This window comes from Scophthalmus maximus, chromosome 22, assembly GCF_022379125.1.
Source record: "Scophthalmus maximus strain ysfricsl-2021 chromosome 22, ASM2237912v1, whole genome shotgun sequence".
Classification (NCBI taxonomy): Eukaryota; Metazoa; Chordata; class Actinopteri; order Pleuronectiformes; family Scophthalmidae; genus Scophthalmus; species Scophthalmus maximus.
The window spans coordinates 3,967,501-3,985,114 of record NC_061536.1 but is presented as its reverse complement, the minus strand read 5'-3'; the positions used below and the strand labels follow the sequence as shown (position 1 = coordinate 3,985,114).

The 17,614-nt window shown below is 44.7% G+C and overlaps 1 protein-coding gene across 1 annotated transcript in view; it reads left to right on the top strand.

The window, feature by feature from the left end:
* Positions 1 to 15,956: 15,956 nt before the first annotated feature.
* The window catches only part of dlx6a (distal-less homeobox 6a), a 2,385-nt gene continuing 727 nt past the window's right edge, over positions 15,957 to 17,614 (top strand). The window contains exons 1-2 of the mRNA XM_035620390.2: positions 15,957 to 16,588; positions 17,223 to 17,416. Coding sequence (XP_035476283.1) covers positions 16,282 to 16,588; positions 17,223 to 17,416 — 501 coding nt within the window. The 5' untranslated portion in view covers positions 15,957 to 16,281. The remainder of the gene's footprint in view (positions 16,589 to 17,222; positions 17,417 to 17,614) is intronic.

Genomic DNA, 17,614 nt, shown 5'->3' with positions numbered 1-17,614 from the left:
TGTCCTCCCACAAAGATGAGGATTCATGCAACAGCCGTGGGCTTGTTCTCCCAGTGAATGGCTGTGATGTTAAGCTGAATTCTCACATCTGAGTTCATCCCACAGCACTAAAAGAACTGTACAAATTACATGACACAGGTCGAACAGAGGTCCTGTGTGATCGGGTTGACTCAAGAGTTTAGATTTCAGTTTTCCTCGGGCCGGACAGGTTATTGTTGGGATTTGTTGAGGACGCCAGCAGAGGCCGTGTGACGGGCATTACTCAAGAGCAAGGCTCCGTGGAGATGATAACTCTTTAAGAGCTTTATTTTTAAAAAGCTCATTAACACATATGGCTCCTCTGAGTCCTGAGTTTAAATACTGCCTATTTCTCCCCGTAGCTGACGTGAAATTGTGCTTGAAATGTAGATTATATTCCTAAAAAAAAATAAAAAATGAACGTACCCAAAAAAGAAAGACAAAAACCAAATTGGTCTGAATTTGAATGGAGTTTTGAAGTTGAATTGTCGGCCTCATTCTGACAAACTTGAACCCACAATATTGAGATATTATCCAGACCATCTTAAACAAACCTCGGTAAAAAAGGGGAATTTAATATGCCACTGCTGGTATTTATATAAAACTATCAACAACAAAAAAACCCACACACACGTTACATAACAGATGAAGCATGATTTGTCACAGACAAATGCAGATCATTTAAAAGTGCTGTAAACAAATATCAGTGTTTCCCCTACCATTGAATTGGCCCCCCTGAAAAGTAAATTGAATGTTTAATATAAAAAAAAAATTATGTTACATATAATGCCAAGCAGAAGTCATTTAATGTCATTTTCCTCATAAACCTTATTCCTCAGTCCTGTATAAAAGATGTGGATGAAACGTAACCCTAACAACCCTAACCCTACCCCCCCCCCCCCCCTCCCATTACTCGCGGAGTGTTGTTGTGGCTCAAGCAGTGATTGTTAGTACAGTACTGTTGTCATAGACAAATTGGTATTTGACATCATGTGTGCATGCGTTAATGTGATTGTGGTGAGAGCGGCGTGATCACCTATTAGAATTAAACATGGCTCTATTACACCATTTCAAATTATTACGCTGTCTCTCCTTTTTATGAGCAACCCTCCACTGGCTCTCTACAGTTTTCTCTGTCACAATTTAACCCCTTACCTCCCATAGCTCGGGCAATTCAGCAAAAATAATTTGGTGATGGCCGACATGCTTCTTTGCAGGAACATTAGACTAGATGACAAGAAAGCTCTGTGTTCCAGTCCCCCAGCTCTAAGGGGGGGGGGGGATTGTTGACACTGAAGACATCATTTCTGCTAGACGTGTTACGTTGAAAAAAGAAACTTGATCCGTGTTTGCCAAAGTCTCCTTTGGGAAAACCGCAAAGCTTTTTCCGAGCAGCCATCTTGATTTTTTTCTACTGGCAGGACTTGATCTCTGCAGATTGGTTTTTTTTAGGGGGACAAAATGAGGCATGTAAATGCTGCCAGACCCGAAGCAACGGAGACTAGGGGCTTCACCAAACCACAGCGCTCACCCTGCCACTGACCACAGGTCCCTGAACCAGGTCTCGATAGCGTATTTGTGAACCAGCAAAAAAAAATCACCTGAGCACCAGTTGAAGATATCTTCATCCTGTTATCTGACACAGGAGTTCCTATCGTCGGCCGTCAGCGACGACTTACACAGCAAGGGGTGTACCGTATGACGCATCACTCGTGTCACTTGACACCCAGTAAAACAGAGGTGGGAGAGAATTCTCAGCGTATTGATTGCGCGGCATGTCTTCAAAAAACCACGAAGATTTCCATCCTATAGGAAGCAGGGGGAAAACACTGTTGGCCCGACTCTGCTCAAACACGCAAGCCTACCAAGAACTCTCTAGGTGAGCACAGGTTGAGGTCACTGTTTGGGCTGTCCAATAAGGATTTATTTACAGGTTAAATGTACAATGGTGAAATGTGTCCGTAGGCTTATTGTCTCACTTTTGACAGAGCCAGAGTCTTCTCAGGAAAGATAAAGCGTGATTCCCAAAATGTTGAACCACTAGAAACTTAGACTGAGTGACTTCAGTGCAAATTGGGATAAATTAATATTACAGCGTCTTCAAGTCATCTGAAAGTTTGTGACTAATACTTCAGGGGTTCCCACCCAACAGTGGTTTAGTTGTGCATCTCTGCAACCTCTCAATCAGTCGCAAGGACCTTGCAGAACTCTCCCCGCGGGCCCGTATGATTTGATTAATTGATAACACAGCCGACCCGAGGCTCGCTGCAGAAGATTTATTCAACACCGAGCTCGAGCATATTATTGAAGAGCTGCGGCTGTAAATGGCACAGGGACATGTTGGTTAGTTTTGGCTTGGGAGCCTTGTTCCATTCTAAGAAACGGCTTTACAGACTGCTGGTGTGGAGCCATTCTCCTTTATTTGACTACGCGTCTCACTGCGAAAGGAAAAAATGGCTTTTGTGTAATCACCAACCAGCCGTATGGCCCTAAAAAAAATTTGTTGGCAACTGCTGTTTTCTGTGCAGATCTTTAAAGAGAGCGCGAGAGAGAGAGAGAGAGAATGGGGGGGGGGGGGGGGGGGGGGGGGGGGGGGGGGGGGGGGGGGGTGAAGAGGGAGACATTTCTGACCGCAACTCATAAACCGCACTTTATTTAGACTGGCGTGCACCCATTATTTGTTCACAGGGGCTTTCAGTCAGTCTGAGGGAAATATGTTCCAGCATGTTGGGGGAAGAGAGGGAAAGGGGGACGATGGTGGAGAGAGAGAGAGAGAGAGAGAGAGAGAGAGAGAGGAGGTGGGATGAACTCTTGCCAGGTGTCGGCCGTTGCCATGGCGTTCCATCAGGCGACTCCATTGCTGCTCGGCGGGCTCATCAGTGACTGAATGCCAATGGGAGGCTGTTTCACGCCGCGGAGACACGAAGGTGGCTCTAAAGTAGTGGGCTCAAACCAGCCCCCGCCCTCTCCCCCCGCCGCCACCCGCCCTACGTACGGGATTATACCGAGTGTGACCTTTTTGTGTGACGCGTGATTGACGGGGAGAGTCTATATAAGAATGCACTTTCTCAATGAGTTCACCGCTTTCTGCAACACATAAACGGCGAGCTGAAGAAAAGGTTTGATCATTCCTGTTCGGTGGACAATTTGCTGGTGAGCAGAGTGATTTGCAGGATCTTTTTCTCTGTAGGCTATACAACCACAGGCCTTCCAAGTGCCAGGCTGCATGGGTTTGATTTTGGGGGAGGATTTGTCAGAATGATATGCTCCAGCTGCAGCTGCAGCCGCGGCAGGAAGTGAGATGTCTTGTCATTTTGACATACACAATTTGCTTCAAATTCCAAATATCAGTGACATTTTGTCTTAACCACTCTCAAGCTGCTTTGGTGTGAATGGTTTACATAACCATCCTCTCCCCGTCCCAAGGTTCCTCGCGGTGTTCCCGTGTTCACGAATATCATGTGGCATTGTTGGAAATGTCTCCATCCTCGTCGCTGATGCACAAAACCGCCCCATCTCTATTCACCTATATTCCTGCTCGGCAGCGACTGTACACATTCACAAACTGAATAGGCCTCACTTGCTGCAACTCTTAGCAACTGTTGCCATGTGTAACATTGTTGAACTCCACCCCTTGCTCGCTCTTCAAACACGAATGACTAATCCATCACGGAGCACACTGAAAGCTCTTGGTGAGGCCTCTGGAGCCGCTTGACGCCCCCCCGTGACCCTCTCCTGGATGTTTCCTCATTACTTTATAATGTATTCACGCTTATGCTTCCATGGCGCTCGCCCTGGCCTCGTAATGGGAGGAAGCAGTGAGCTGTTCCAATGCGTACGAGCCCGGCCCAATTTGCACTTCATTTTATTAACAAAAAACAGCCAGCCTTGGCTTCTGCCGGTCCCTTGCCAAAGCTCACCAGGCTCCGATGCGCGCTGCCGACAAATTTGCTGCAATGTGACGACAGGATAGAGTCTCTCAGCATCAGTGGGGTACCTCCGCTGGCCCCCGGGAGATGCTGTCATTACGCGTGTTTGCAATCATGGGAGCTGAATACCTTGGCTGGAAGCTGGTGGGGGGAAGAGGGCTGACTGAGGCAGAGGGAGAGGGGGAAGAGATATTGAGAGAGAGAGAGAGAGAGAAAATGAATGTTTCGACTTGGCGGCGTTTTGAGCTTTCTGAAATGCATGCGCTATCATAGCAGCGTTGTGTTTACCACAGCGGGAGGCAAACACAGAGTCACAGAGAAGAGGCGCGGAAACGCCAGACACAGTAAAATGAGCAAAATACATACATTAGGACTCTCTGTATTCACTACACACATGCTGAGGCGAGGTAGAGAAGGAAAAAAAAACCTCATTTCAATATAAATGGAAGACAAGCAGGGAGTGTGTCTTTATATCAGCTTTTGAACATCTTCTTTTCTTTTTTTTTGCTCGCCCATGGAAATATCCAGCAGAAGCCCCGAGACGAGTTTTGCTGGGAAGTCAGGATGTCAATGTTAATTTTCTTCCTGTTGCTAAGGCGACTCTCTCTCTCTCTCTCTCACAGAGGCCCCGGTTCCCTCCCCCATGGTCACTGTGCTCTCACTCAAAGAAGCCTTTCTGTTTCCTGTCTTCTCCGCTGTGCAATCAGACACTGAGGAACATCTCCACATCAGGCCGCTCCGTGGACCGGGAGACCCCGGCATCTGGGGGCTTTATTGATTTCCAGTGGAGGGAAACGTCTCCCCAGTGTGCTATTCAGAGCAGGTACTTTAGCACACAGCCAATCTTCTGCTGTGATTGTCATGCCAGTGTTTTGATGGCGGGGTGTAGTAACCGCTTGTCTTACACTGGAGTAACACAACCAAGCACTTTAATATATCAATACCATACCCCCCCTTAGAGCCAGGGACTTAGCTGGTAGCCATATCAGAGGGAAATTGCTAATGTGAGGACAAGGCGCAAAAGGAAAAAACCAGGGTAAAAACACAAAACATTTTAGTCTGTCAGCGCCTAGTCAGGAGTGGAAATCACTGACACAAATAGCTGTTGTGTGGCCGCCTCGACACGATCCCTCTCAGTCTCCATAGTCACCTCTCTGACTGACACGCTGTGCTAGTTATCATGTAACACATCGGGAGCTTAAGGGGGTTTAGATGATATGCTGCATGGCCTGCATGCACTGCCGGGGGACCAAACCCCGTTCACTTAACTGAGCTCGTTTCCCTCCCCGCAATTGGACGGAGGCGCCACAGCTCGGGTCATTCGATTACCATATCTGGGGCCGCGCAATCATATTCTCAGCTGTCTTGTTGGAAAAACATTTGAACATTTTTCTTTTTCGGTCTGAATCAGTCAATCGCAAGAGGGGTTTCTAGTGTGACGGAAACAGCGAGGAGGCATTGTGCTGCGGCTGAAAGCCTTGGTTTGCACCTGATGTAAACCTCACCTCGCGGCATCATTTCATTGTTTTCTTGTCCACCTAAAGAGCTTCGTTCCTTTTGGAAAAAAAAAGGTTCAAACACAGACTTTCATTAAACAAAAAAAAAAAAAATCCCAAATCAAAGTTGTGTTTTAAAATAATCTGAAAAGACACGCGTGTTTTGTGGTGGACTTTATTCACCTCTGAAACCGCAAAATACAGCCCGAAGGTCTCATTTCCACCTGACAGATTTAATTACATTACAATGAGACAAGAGCACTTACAATATAATTATTGCACTTTACTCATTTATCAGTTTGGTTACAGCGCAGAGTATTTTTTTTGTTAATAAGCTTATTATTAGCAAAATATTATAATTCTAAGTCTTCATTTCACACTCTGATTTAAGGCTGCACAGATTATCGTCTCAGTGAAACATCTAGTCCATTAAAAAAACAAAAAAACAGAGGGGAACAATTTCCATCACAGTTTCTCACAGTCCAAGGTGACATCTATAAATGTGTTGTATTAATGCACAGTCCACAACTCCAGCACATTGAATTTACAATGATACTAACAGGAAAATACAAACAAACCAACAAATGTCTGGAAATTTGGCTTGAAATAAAAAAAAAAACGGATATAATAAATCAGCCAATGAATTCTCTGTCGAACAGTTAATTGTTTTTTGACTGTACGCTGAATGTTTGACCACGGGTTCATCAAACAGTCCTGTGATGCATGCAGGACACAGACAGGATGTCGTGTTGCAGTCGCCTGCAACGTGGAAAATTGCGTGAGGCATAAGACAAGATCCTGCACTGATTTCTTCCTAAGTGCACGTATGCAGGCAGCAGAGCTGCCGGCTGATGGCTAAACAAGGAAAAGACAAAAATGACAGGGATTTCACCACCGAATCCTTTTAGCAGGCCACTGACACATGAATGAGGGGAAAGGGAGAGGAGGGAGAGAAGAGAGAGAGAGGAAGGAAAGGAGAGAGAGAGAGAGAGAAAAAAAAGGAGTAGACAACCAATTTGGGAGTAATGCAACTAAAAACTGACAAGTGTAATTTCATCCATCTGGGCCGATGTGTAAAAAGCGCTGCTCCGAACATTCCCCATGATTCCCCCTGATTGATCTTCCCCCGGTCTGAAACACCTATTATTAGCCACGAGCCTAATAGCACCAGGATGGCTCAGCGCTCTCCCAGGGGCCAATTCTCCGGTCATCTGCCCCTCACTCACCGCAGCTGTGGAAACCAACCCGGGAGAGGGAGGAGAGACAAAGGGGGGAGGGCGAGGAGGAGATGGAGCTGCCAAGAGTGGGTGGAGGTGTACCTATATTGGGAGGAAAAGGGGGAGAGGGGGTGTGGGGGGTTCGGGAGAGGGGAGCGGGGTTGAGGGGAATGGGAGAGAGGCGAAGAGTGGGTATTAAGAGGGAGACCAAGAGGAGAGAAGGGGATGGAGGCGAGCTGGGGGGGGGGGGACAGGGAGACAAAGAGAGCAAAAGTTATTCAGAGGCATTTATTGTCGCAAAAAAAGAAAAAATATAACAAAACCATGGCACCATTTGCTTTGACGTTGAGATTAAACCATTTGTATATTCACGCACTCATAATGACTGACTCCTTCTTATCTCCCAAGTTTCCCAACTAAGGAGGCTGCACTCATGACCACACGCTCGTCTCAGGTAGCGCATTTCATTAGAAACATTTTTTAATTTTTTATTCACTTTACGCACCACATTATGCCAACTTTTGATTTTTTCTCTTATTTCAAATCATCTGAAGTATTCTAATCCAACAATAATTTACTTTGAGCATCTGTAGTCAGCCCTATAAACAGTATATCAACAGGTAATAAATGATTTTTTTAACACACTGTAATGTAATTGTAAGCTGATATAAGTTTTAATCAATAACAAGTCTAACTCCTCCTGTAGACACTGGTCAGTGGAGGCTGCTGCTTCACAGATATTTTTATGGCAATATAGTAAAACAGTGTAATAATATAAAGTACTAATACTGTACATTAATAAACACTTCAAAATGTCCCAATATCTGCTTATGGCTTCGATATTGTTGTTATAAAAAGTGTAAAATGTTAATATTCTGCTGGGAAATGCTAAACAGGGGAATTTAAAGTAAAGTGTCACCAATTAAATTATGAAATTTACACCATTTTGTTTTTTAATTTTTTTTATTACGCAGTGATCCGGACCTGAAATTGCGCTGTTTGACTCACTGTAAAAAAAAAAGGGGAAAAAAAGGGGGAAAAACTCGGAACGAATGTGCTAAAATCAATTTTCAAACACTGATGACGAAACGACAAGGTTCAAGGTCACCAAAGCCTAGAATTGCCGTCACGACTCTCAAGGTCAGGTGTCAGCGATAAGAAAGTTTGCCAGGTGGAGCTCGCGGGACGAGGCGTTTGATTGCCGTCCGGCCCCCTTTCGGGGGGCGACTTTGCGATGGATTAAGGTCAGAAGTCGTCCGTTAATCGCCCCTCCAGTCTCTTTGATTGAGTGAGCCCTCAGATGCGGCGTAATGCATTTTCAAGGGCAATGATGACAATAATTGGCTACCTTCACTCCACCAAAAATGGACAAAGTCCTAAAAAAAACGGAAAAATCTCTCCACTTAAATCCGACAGTTCGGAGCAAATGAAAATAAAGGCTCTGAGGGCTTTTCCAGTCCAAAAATTAATAGCTGTGATATTATGAGGCCAGCTGTATTCATGATCTCCAGGCCAAATCATTAAGCTGAGCTGGTGATCTGTGGAGCACCCTGGGCCGAGCTGCTCATAAGTGTTTCACAGCATGAGCTTGTATGAATGTGTTTGAAAGCTGATATGCAAACGGTAACTATTGAGCCCCATGTTGATTTATCAAAGTGTAGGGTGATTCTTGAATTCGTTTCATATATGAAACAATTACGTCACAAAATCTAATAGGCCATCGCATCGATGACAGGGTATCGCTTATTTTTTACTTTATTTTTTAAAATTTTGTGCATTTGTTTGTTTTTTTGGAAACGTTTTTTTTAAAAAGATGGGTCATTTTATAATCAGATTTTTATTTGTGACGCTACACAACAGACAGTTTACATGCAGCATGGTGTACAGTAGATTCCCGTGACGTTATCTGGGGGATTTTTATGTTTCTGTGGCGCTTCCTGACTTCATATTTGTTTGTTTTTTAACCGCTACATTAATATTTCTGTAATATTATGTTTTCCTCCCCAATTTTTAAAAAAAATTTATTGTGGTTTTTACCAGATTGGGTTTTTTTAAAGATTAGGTGCAGTATAATACCAAATATAGGATTTAAATAGGAAATTAAATGACTATAATGATAATGACAAAACAGAAACTGCACAACAATAATAATGATAAAAATAATAATAATTGGTTATTTGTGATCTGATGTATCCTCAAAGGAGCCTTTTGTGTAGTACAGGTCATTTTTTTAAGGTCTTGCACTTTACAATAACTAGACATCTGTCAGAAGAGGACTGTCTCTTTCTCTCCTCCTCTCCCCACTGCAAAATTAATCTAGCAAAGACGCAACATGTTAACGTTTGATAGCGGACCGACAGTCTGTGTGAAAGTGCAGGGCCACTCTTAACGCTCACACACACCATTGACTTTGTTTCCCAAAACTTTGTGTGACCACGCAAGACGACGACTTTAACACGGCACGGGAGCCAAACCAAAACCCACGCAGCCCGCTCTGAAACTCAGTTTCAGGTAGGAGTGTCTCAAGGTGCGGCAAGACAAAGGTCCGCATGCTATCACCTGACAACCTCCTCCTGCAACCCCACAGCCCATGAGAACCCGAGCGGCGCCTGATGCTCGTCCACCACCGTGTAGCCTGTTGCACCAGGTGTGACTCTCTTCTTACTTAAGCCACTTTTTTTTTTTTTCTTTCTTCCACCTCAGCTCACACTGTGCTCCTTAAATTTCAAGCTCTTTTATTTTGCAGTCAGTGTTGGCCATTGTGTGTGTGTGCACCACTTCCTCCACTGGAACATTCACTCCTGAGAGCCAGGACACTTTCCTGTTGGAGCACAAACACGCTATAGTTTGTGAATGGTTTGTGCTGTTGTGTGCAATCGAGATACACGTGTGTGTGTGTGTGTGTGTGTGTGTGTGTGTAGACCTTTCCTACATGAGAGATATATCTACAAGATATTCCCACCAACACCAACCCCCAATTCATATGAATTACAAAGTTCATTCCTTTGCAAGATCAAACCTTCACGTTAATGACAATTTATATTTTTCTGTTTCTCCATTTTAAAGCAGTTCTAGGAGCATTTGGTGGGTTTAATGGCTCAGATGTGAGTTTATTTACTCTGCATATGCTCCAAATTTTAAGTGTCCTAAGATTGTCTTAATGATTTTGCCTGTTCGCTCGTGTCAACCTCTCATGTCTGTATCCACTTGGCCTTGTCAAAAACATTTTTAAAAGATATTTGTGTTGAACCCTACAGGACGTTGTCAAACATGGGAACGCAAACTGAGTTCAAAATAAATAAAATCTTTTTTTTATCACTTGAACTTGTAATTTTAAGATTAATATTGGGTTGCCACACCGCACTGAGAAACCATGTGTTACTAATGTCCAAACGAAAAACGCTATTATTTCTGTGCCATTCGTTTTCTAACGCTGCCACTCTACATATTATTATTAATATTATTGCTCCTGCAAGGAACTGACACAGTTGTGGTGGGACATTTAATGTCCCTCCGCAAATTGTTTTTTGGTCTATATATACTTTACTTTCTTCAGGGTTTCACCATAATCCAGTGCTTCGCGTGTCACTTCCACATCCATCAGGCTCCACGCAGCGTGTGGCGCGCACCAGAGGCGCGCACCCCTGCGCCTGTGCAGGGTTTTAAAGCACCTGCCTGCTCGGACACAGACGGTAACATCCCCCCCCCCCCCCCCACCGCCCCCACCCCCCCATTGGTGATGGCCTCGCCACAGGATCACATAAGCACTGTTAATTCACCAAAAACCACAACCACAAGTAGAGGACTAAACTACTTCATCCATTCGAATGCTCGTTTAAACGAAAAACAAAAACACCCTGCACATTTCTGTGTAATAGTTTAAAAAAAATCTTATTCTTCATTTTTTAGAATTTTATCCAGGGCTATTTTTAAAACTATATGGTGAGTAAATACAAGGGTTACCAGTTTCCTCTACATGGGAATAAAGTGATGATTGTGATGATGATGGTGTTGTTAAATAAACCTAAACATTGATAAAAAAAACAATAAATGCTGATACGTATAATAATAGATGCTAAAATCTTGAAAAAGGAGCTAAAATGCATGATGACGAGAATATATTACACGCATAGTCTAAACGCTAAACTGAGGTTTTTCTATTAAATTTTTTTTTATTGAAGCCAGATTTTGTCACGCATGCAGTGTTCATCTTTGTTCTGCACTGTGACGTGTTACTGTTCATTTGTTCAGGAGTTTTCTTCACGCTGCTCGTCGCCATGTATTCTCTCTTAATTCCTCTCTCTCCATCTCTCCATCTCTTCTTCTCTGTATCACCACAGATGAAAAGGCGCTGTAATTATTCCAGGAGGTTGGGAACTAAATGATTGTCTTTGAAGTAGGCCCGGGCCTTGGACTACATTAGAAGCCAAGCATGTGATTTGCAACTGTTGAAGTAAAAAAAAAAAAAAACCCTCACTGCTGCAGAAAAAAAAATCGGAAAAATGAGGAGGGTGGATTCTCGGCGAAGGAAAAATGGTATCTTTGTTTGCTCCCCTTTGTTTACCGGGGGATTCTTTCTCATTTCTCCCCCCGTTTTCTTTCTTTTTTTTCTTTTTTTCATTTTGACTAATTCATTTCAATGGCTTTCAAACTGGAAAATGGAAATGTTGCTCCTGCCCTCTATTTCGGCGGCAGCGTCCTGGCAACAGAGCAATTTTCTATCATCAGGGATAAACGGCATCGAACAGTACATTCTGATAAAAAAAGGAGCCCATGATTGCTGGCCTTCCTGTCTGTCATCCACCGACCAAATCCTCTCCTTCAAGACCGACCACTGTGCTGTCAGACCTAATAATGTCGCGTATTAAGTCGAGAGAGGAGGAAAAGGGGGGACCGACGCGCGCCCCCCGGGACTCACAAGTCACCCACATCAAATCCGCATCAACTTTTTTTGAAAATACAGTTCCTTTTTGTTATAGATCTATCCAGCAGATCATAAGCATATCAAACAGTATGCCCCCCCCCCCTCCTTTTGATGTTTATCGTCTTAACAATAATGTGGCGAGAATTGTGGATTGATGTGAACTTGCATGCATATTCTACTTTCACACTTCTCCAAATGACTGTATTTTCACATTTCGTGGCCTTCACCTGCAGGGACAAATGGAAACATGTAAAAAAAATTAAAAAAAAAATACACAAAAAAACCCCCACATGGCTTGGTGCGGGAAACCGAGCAATGCAATCACTCAGGTGGACCTAAACACGCAGAAGGAGAGGGCGACAAGAGAAACAAGCAGCCTTAATTAGGAGACGGGCCCTGAGTGGGACCAGCGCGGCCTCAGTCGTGCCAAATTAAATCCATTAGACCATGAGAGGCGGTGAAGACCCAGCGCGGTGCAGCCCTCTGCCTATTTTTGTGGTCATTTAGCTCCACTATACCAACAGGCTACACACCGGGTCCATCTGAGGACCCTGCACCTGGGGGCCATGCAAATGCCAATTCCGCTATTTACTGGGAAGATAATGGCATCCTAATTTATGATGCAAAACTTATTGTAAACAGGGGGGGGGGGTCTTTATGACAAACCACACAATTTTTTCTATCTGTAGTTGCACGCTCTGACGACAAAAACACATCAGTGCTTCGCATCAGTGGGGTTTGCGTTCGAAGGCTTTTATGCGCAATTTATGTGCGTAAAAGACCGGCGCGCCAACCATTCGGGCACATATAAGTTCTGCTGGAGCATTACAGGCTGATCATTTCGGTCTTATGTTGTGTGTGTTTGTGTGTGTGTGTGGTGGTGGGGGGAAGGGGGGGCTCTAAATCTAGTCACAATGACCTGTGTTCTACTGACAGCTGTGCGGTATTGCATCTGCGCTTCCCTTCGCCACTTCCCGCCCTTCGCGCGGCGGAGATGGAGAGTCGTTGACGCCTGGCTGTCTGTGACGCACCAGTGGCTTTGCGCTGTGGAGAAGGGAGACGTGTTGTTTAAGTTGCTCCCGGTCTCTCTCTCTCTCTCTCTCTCTCTCTCTCTCTCTGTCTCTCTGCAGAGACAAGCCTCGGCGTCCCCAGTCGCCCGCGGGTTTCCGGGTGGCTTTCCATGCCAGCCATGCAGTCAATGGCTGTTTTGAGGGACCGACCGCAAAACGCCCGGCCTCTCTTTACAATCGTGATCTGTGTGATGGCTAGAACTCCGCGTTAACGCACAGAGATGATTAACACATGTGGAACAGATAGACAAGGGGGGAGGGGGGAACAAAAAAACGGGCGGTGTTAAAATAACCAGTGACACACATTCGGAGGAGAGGAGGAGAGAGGGAACTATAGTTACACTCTTTCAACTGGCCTCCTGAGAATTTGTGCCCAAATCTACCGCGTGCGTATAGTGATATTTCCAATTCAGTTGAAGGTGCCATACACAAACCGACACGCCACGTGTTAACTATAACACAATAAGAACTTCAGGTTACACCGGCAAACCCCAAAATACACCCAGTTTTTCGTGCACCCCTGACAATGGATATGAGGGGGGAATTCCGGGCCTGATCCATCCACAGCGGTCGGACACTGGAGTGATTTTAGAGAGTCATTAATCAGCGTTCATAAGACAGCTGGAAATAAAAGACCACTTCTGTTAAACCACCGCGGTCATAGATTGTGCTGAAGGTCAATCATCTACTTATAGGGACAAAGTGATTTCTACATTTGCAGCTGAACGCTGTTCATCCGGTGACTGACATGTCGACGAAATGAAACATAAGATCGTTTTTTTCTCCCGGATGATGAAGCTGTGAGAACTCTGACGGCACAGAGTGGCGGTGCAGCAGGTGAAACGTACAAGTCTCAGTGTCTCACCCTCTTACTTTAAAAAAAAATTTGCACGACCCCGAATAGATTTTTTTGCTCCTTTAAAAAAAACAACCCAAAAACCAAAACGATCGTTTATAAATTCTGTCCACTGATAACATCCTGTAGCAGGCCCACGGTTGATCCGACTGCCTTGCAATTAGACACGGTTGTCAGCCTGCACTGCGCTCCATCTTAAACATTTCTAAAAGCACCAAGGTCGAGAGCATATGTCATGTTCTCTCTGCTCTAACAAATCCGTCCTTTCACCACATCAGTTAATATAGATGTATAGGAAAAGCCTCCAAACACGCCTGCGGGACACCAACACTGTGACATTACACGCACTGCTGTCCCGCAATTTAATAATCCTGCGGTGGCGCGCACGCACACACACACACACGCACACACGCACGCACACACACACACACACACACACACACACACACGAGATGCTGCAAAATCTGAAGAATGGAGATGTGTCATTTCGCAGGTTTGAGCAACCAGCGCCGCTGCAGAGCCATGCGTGTCTTTGTAGTGTATAGCTCTCACGGCAGCGATTATAGAAAGGGTGCCGGATCTGGTTTCTCCTCTGCGTGTCCAAGTGGAACACGGACAGGGGGAATTGGCCACTATGTAAAACCACCGAGGGGTGACCGAGGTGCGCAGACTCCTGCGAGGTCTGCAAGGCCACGCTGTACCAGGGTCACCAGAGGAAATACATAATAATAATAATACAAAAATGTATCTGCATCAACGGAGGACGCGAAACAAGTTCTTACCTGCAGCACCGACCTGAAGAAACAGAACCGGATTCTTTTTTGGGGGGAATTATTATAATAATTCCTGCAGCCTCGAAGAATATAAGACAAATCCAGCAGGAGAGTCCTGCGGCTCACATCCAAGCCTCGTGTGTTCCTCCTCTCTCGGTCCGCCGCTGTAAAATGATTATCCGGCTGGGTTGTGCACTTTTTAAATCCCACAAAGTAAATAACAACCGTAGCTGACGATAATAGCAAGGTACCAAGTTCTTCTTCCAGAAAAGGGAGAAAATTGAAACTAAACGCTGCGTTTAGACAACCATTTTTTTTATAAGAGGATAATTGAGGCGACACTGGCGTGTAATTAGGGGATAATTTATGCTATATCCACTTTTATTCCACCCTCCCAAAATAAATCCAGTCCATAATCATTACAGGCGAATTGTTCTCAATTTTATAGCTGCAATTTGAGCAAAGTGTGGCCGCTAATCAAATAGGTTTGCGTAAACCTGATTGCAGCCATAATTATTTTTCATCTCCTATTTTTTTTAGTTTTTTTGGGAGTGAAATAGCTGAATGGTACATTGCGGCAAAACATGATCTGAATCCCTGAGTATTATATATTATATTATATTATAATATTATTTGCGAATCGAGCATTGCAGCCCTGAGAGCAAACTGTATAATTTACATATATCGAGGACCCTGTCAGGCCTCATATTACCAACAGGGATAAAAGACACTGTCAGTGTATCTCTGTATCCACCCTCCTATGTGCAAAATAACCTATTGTACCTCGGGCATATTGTTATTTGATGTGTCACACGCACTGTATTTTCAATTGTCTGATGATCCGTAATCATATGGTCAGTAGCCCTACACACACACAAAAAAAAAACCCTGAGAAGTTATAATATATGTTACCATCAGAGCGGGGGAGGGGGGGTGTTAAAGAGGGGCTGAGACAACAAAGCTTATTCAACACTGCAAAAAAAGTTTTTTTAAATCTTTTTGAAAAAAATAATCACAAAAGTCATAATTTGCACATAAAATTCAAAAAAATCAGTGGAGCTGCATGGATCTATTTTCTCTTATTTCCAAAGCAGTTCCACCTGTTTCAGATCTGGAATTATACAGATCACTCCACTATAGTGTAAATATATAGAGAGTCATAAATGTAGAAAAATTAAGTTTATACGATTGGGCTCATTCCACGATTTGAGGAATAAAAAATGTAATCCTTCTAACGGAGGATTGACAACGTGTAAAAGATCAATATTTTTGTAGCGAAAAATATTTTTGGCATTTGGTATAAAAATCTGTTTGATATAAAGAGGATTATTAACATCCGTAAAACAGCGGGTGTTTGGTGAGATGCTTCCCATGTGTAATTAATTCCAGAGAGATAGGAGATGTGAAAAGGCTGGGAAGGAAATTAAAGTGCGCACTATATATTGCGCGTCGTGCGTAATGTTGGGGGGTTTGGGGTTAAAAAACAAGAATCAACTCGGCCATTCCGAAAGAGCTGCTTTCACGTGTGAAGCTTGTCTGTAGGAATTAGGCGTCTTTCCCCACCATATATGATTTCCCCCCATAGTTGTGGTGGGAGCTGGTAAGGTGGGTTAACTCCAGCTCAAGTCTCCGTGAAGCGCAGAGCACTGATGACGTTGGGTTGGATGACCAATCGGAAGGCGCTGCCCTTTGGAGACAAACCATTTTACTTGTAGTGTCTGCATCAAGTCTGGAAAGCGAGGGCTCAATTTTAACAGAATCCACCTTAAAATCTCTCCCTTAGCTTAAGCCCATAGCGACCGATACGTCGGGTGAGAATATCACGGGACGAGAAGGGGGAATAAAAAAAGACGCTCGCGGAAAACCCGGGTGTTAATAGGACAATATCTGTTTCGCGGCGGAGAGGGGGAGAGAGACAACAACACGGCGAGGGAGAGAAAAAAAAACGATTTGGTCTTGAGAGAGAGGGGGGTGAGTGCTCTCAAGGCAGAAAATTCGATGATGACCATGACTACGATGGCTGACGGTCTGGACGCTCAGGACTCGTCCAAGTCTGCTTTCATGGAGTTTGGGCAGCAGTCGCAGTCGCAGCAGAGCTCCCCGTCGATGGCCGGCGGCCACTACCCGCTGCACTGTCTCCACTCGGGCTCACACGCTCACCACCAGCACGACAATACCCCGTACCCCGGGACCAACACCTACAACCGGTCGCTACCTTACCCCTACGTGAGCCACGCGCACCACAGCCCGTACCTGCCATCGTATCACAACAACACGGGAGGACAGACAAGGTTAGACGGCGCAGGTAAGAGAACCCCTTTTCACCAGCCGAGTGGGAAACGCACCGCGCCGGGTCCAACCCTCGCCCGTCAGCTTTAGCCAGTTTAGTGGCCCACGATGGGGATCGAACCGTATTTTCTCCCTGCCCGCGTTTGGGTCGTGTCCGAGCCACTGCACCACGGGCCACTGCGTTTCGGACGCAAGGGACCGAAAAGGCAACATCGAAGAAAACCGTGCGTAAATGGCACCGGATTAATTCGACATCCAGCCGTTTACCTCTTCTTCCTTGTATTGCTGTTCCCGCACAGATCTCTCCCCCCCCGAAAAGAACCCTGTTTTAATGCCCGGGGTGTGATCACCACGACCGTGCAATCCTCACCAAGTACACGTGGAAATTAGGCAGCCCGCACGCCTCGAATGTTGTAATTAGCATTTAATTGACATGTCATTACCAGCAATATCCTAAATATGACAGCGTTTGAGGATTGTGGCTATACCACGGCGCTTAACGGCAACGGGAGATGTCAACGTTTACCAGTTTGGATTTATTTTTTAAATACATTTTTTTACACACTTTGATTCGGAGCCAAATAAATTCAAATAAATGAATACCATCTCGCTGTGGTTTTGAATAATAACTTTGCTTGCTTTTGTTGCAGAGCAGCAGAAAACGACGGTGATCGAAAACGGGGAAATCCGCTTTAACGGGAAAGGCAAGAAGATTCGCAAGCCTCGGACAATTTATTCCAGTTTGCAGCTTCAGGCACTGAACCACCGGTTCCAGCAAACACAGTACCTCGCGTTACCGGAGCGCGCCGAGCTGGCCGCCTCTCTGGGACTAACACAAACCCAGGTACGGGGGGGGGGACACTCTGCTTTGCATGTCGGCTCCTGGGAATGACCGTGCCATTCTATGAATTATAACAGGTTTTTAAATATTACTCGTATTAATATATAATTATAATACGGTTTTGTACTAATATTCATGTTGTGAAAGAATATTACAATTTTGCCGAAATGCAGGCTCTTTGGCCATGTGTCCCTTTTCTAA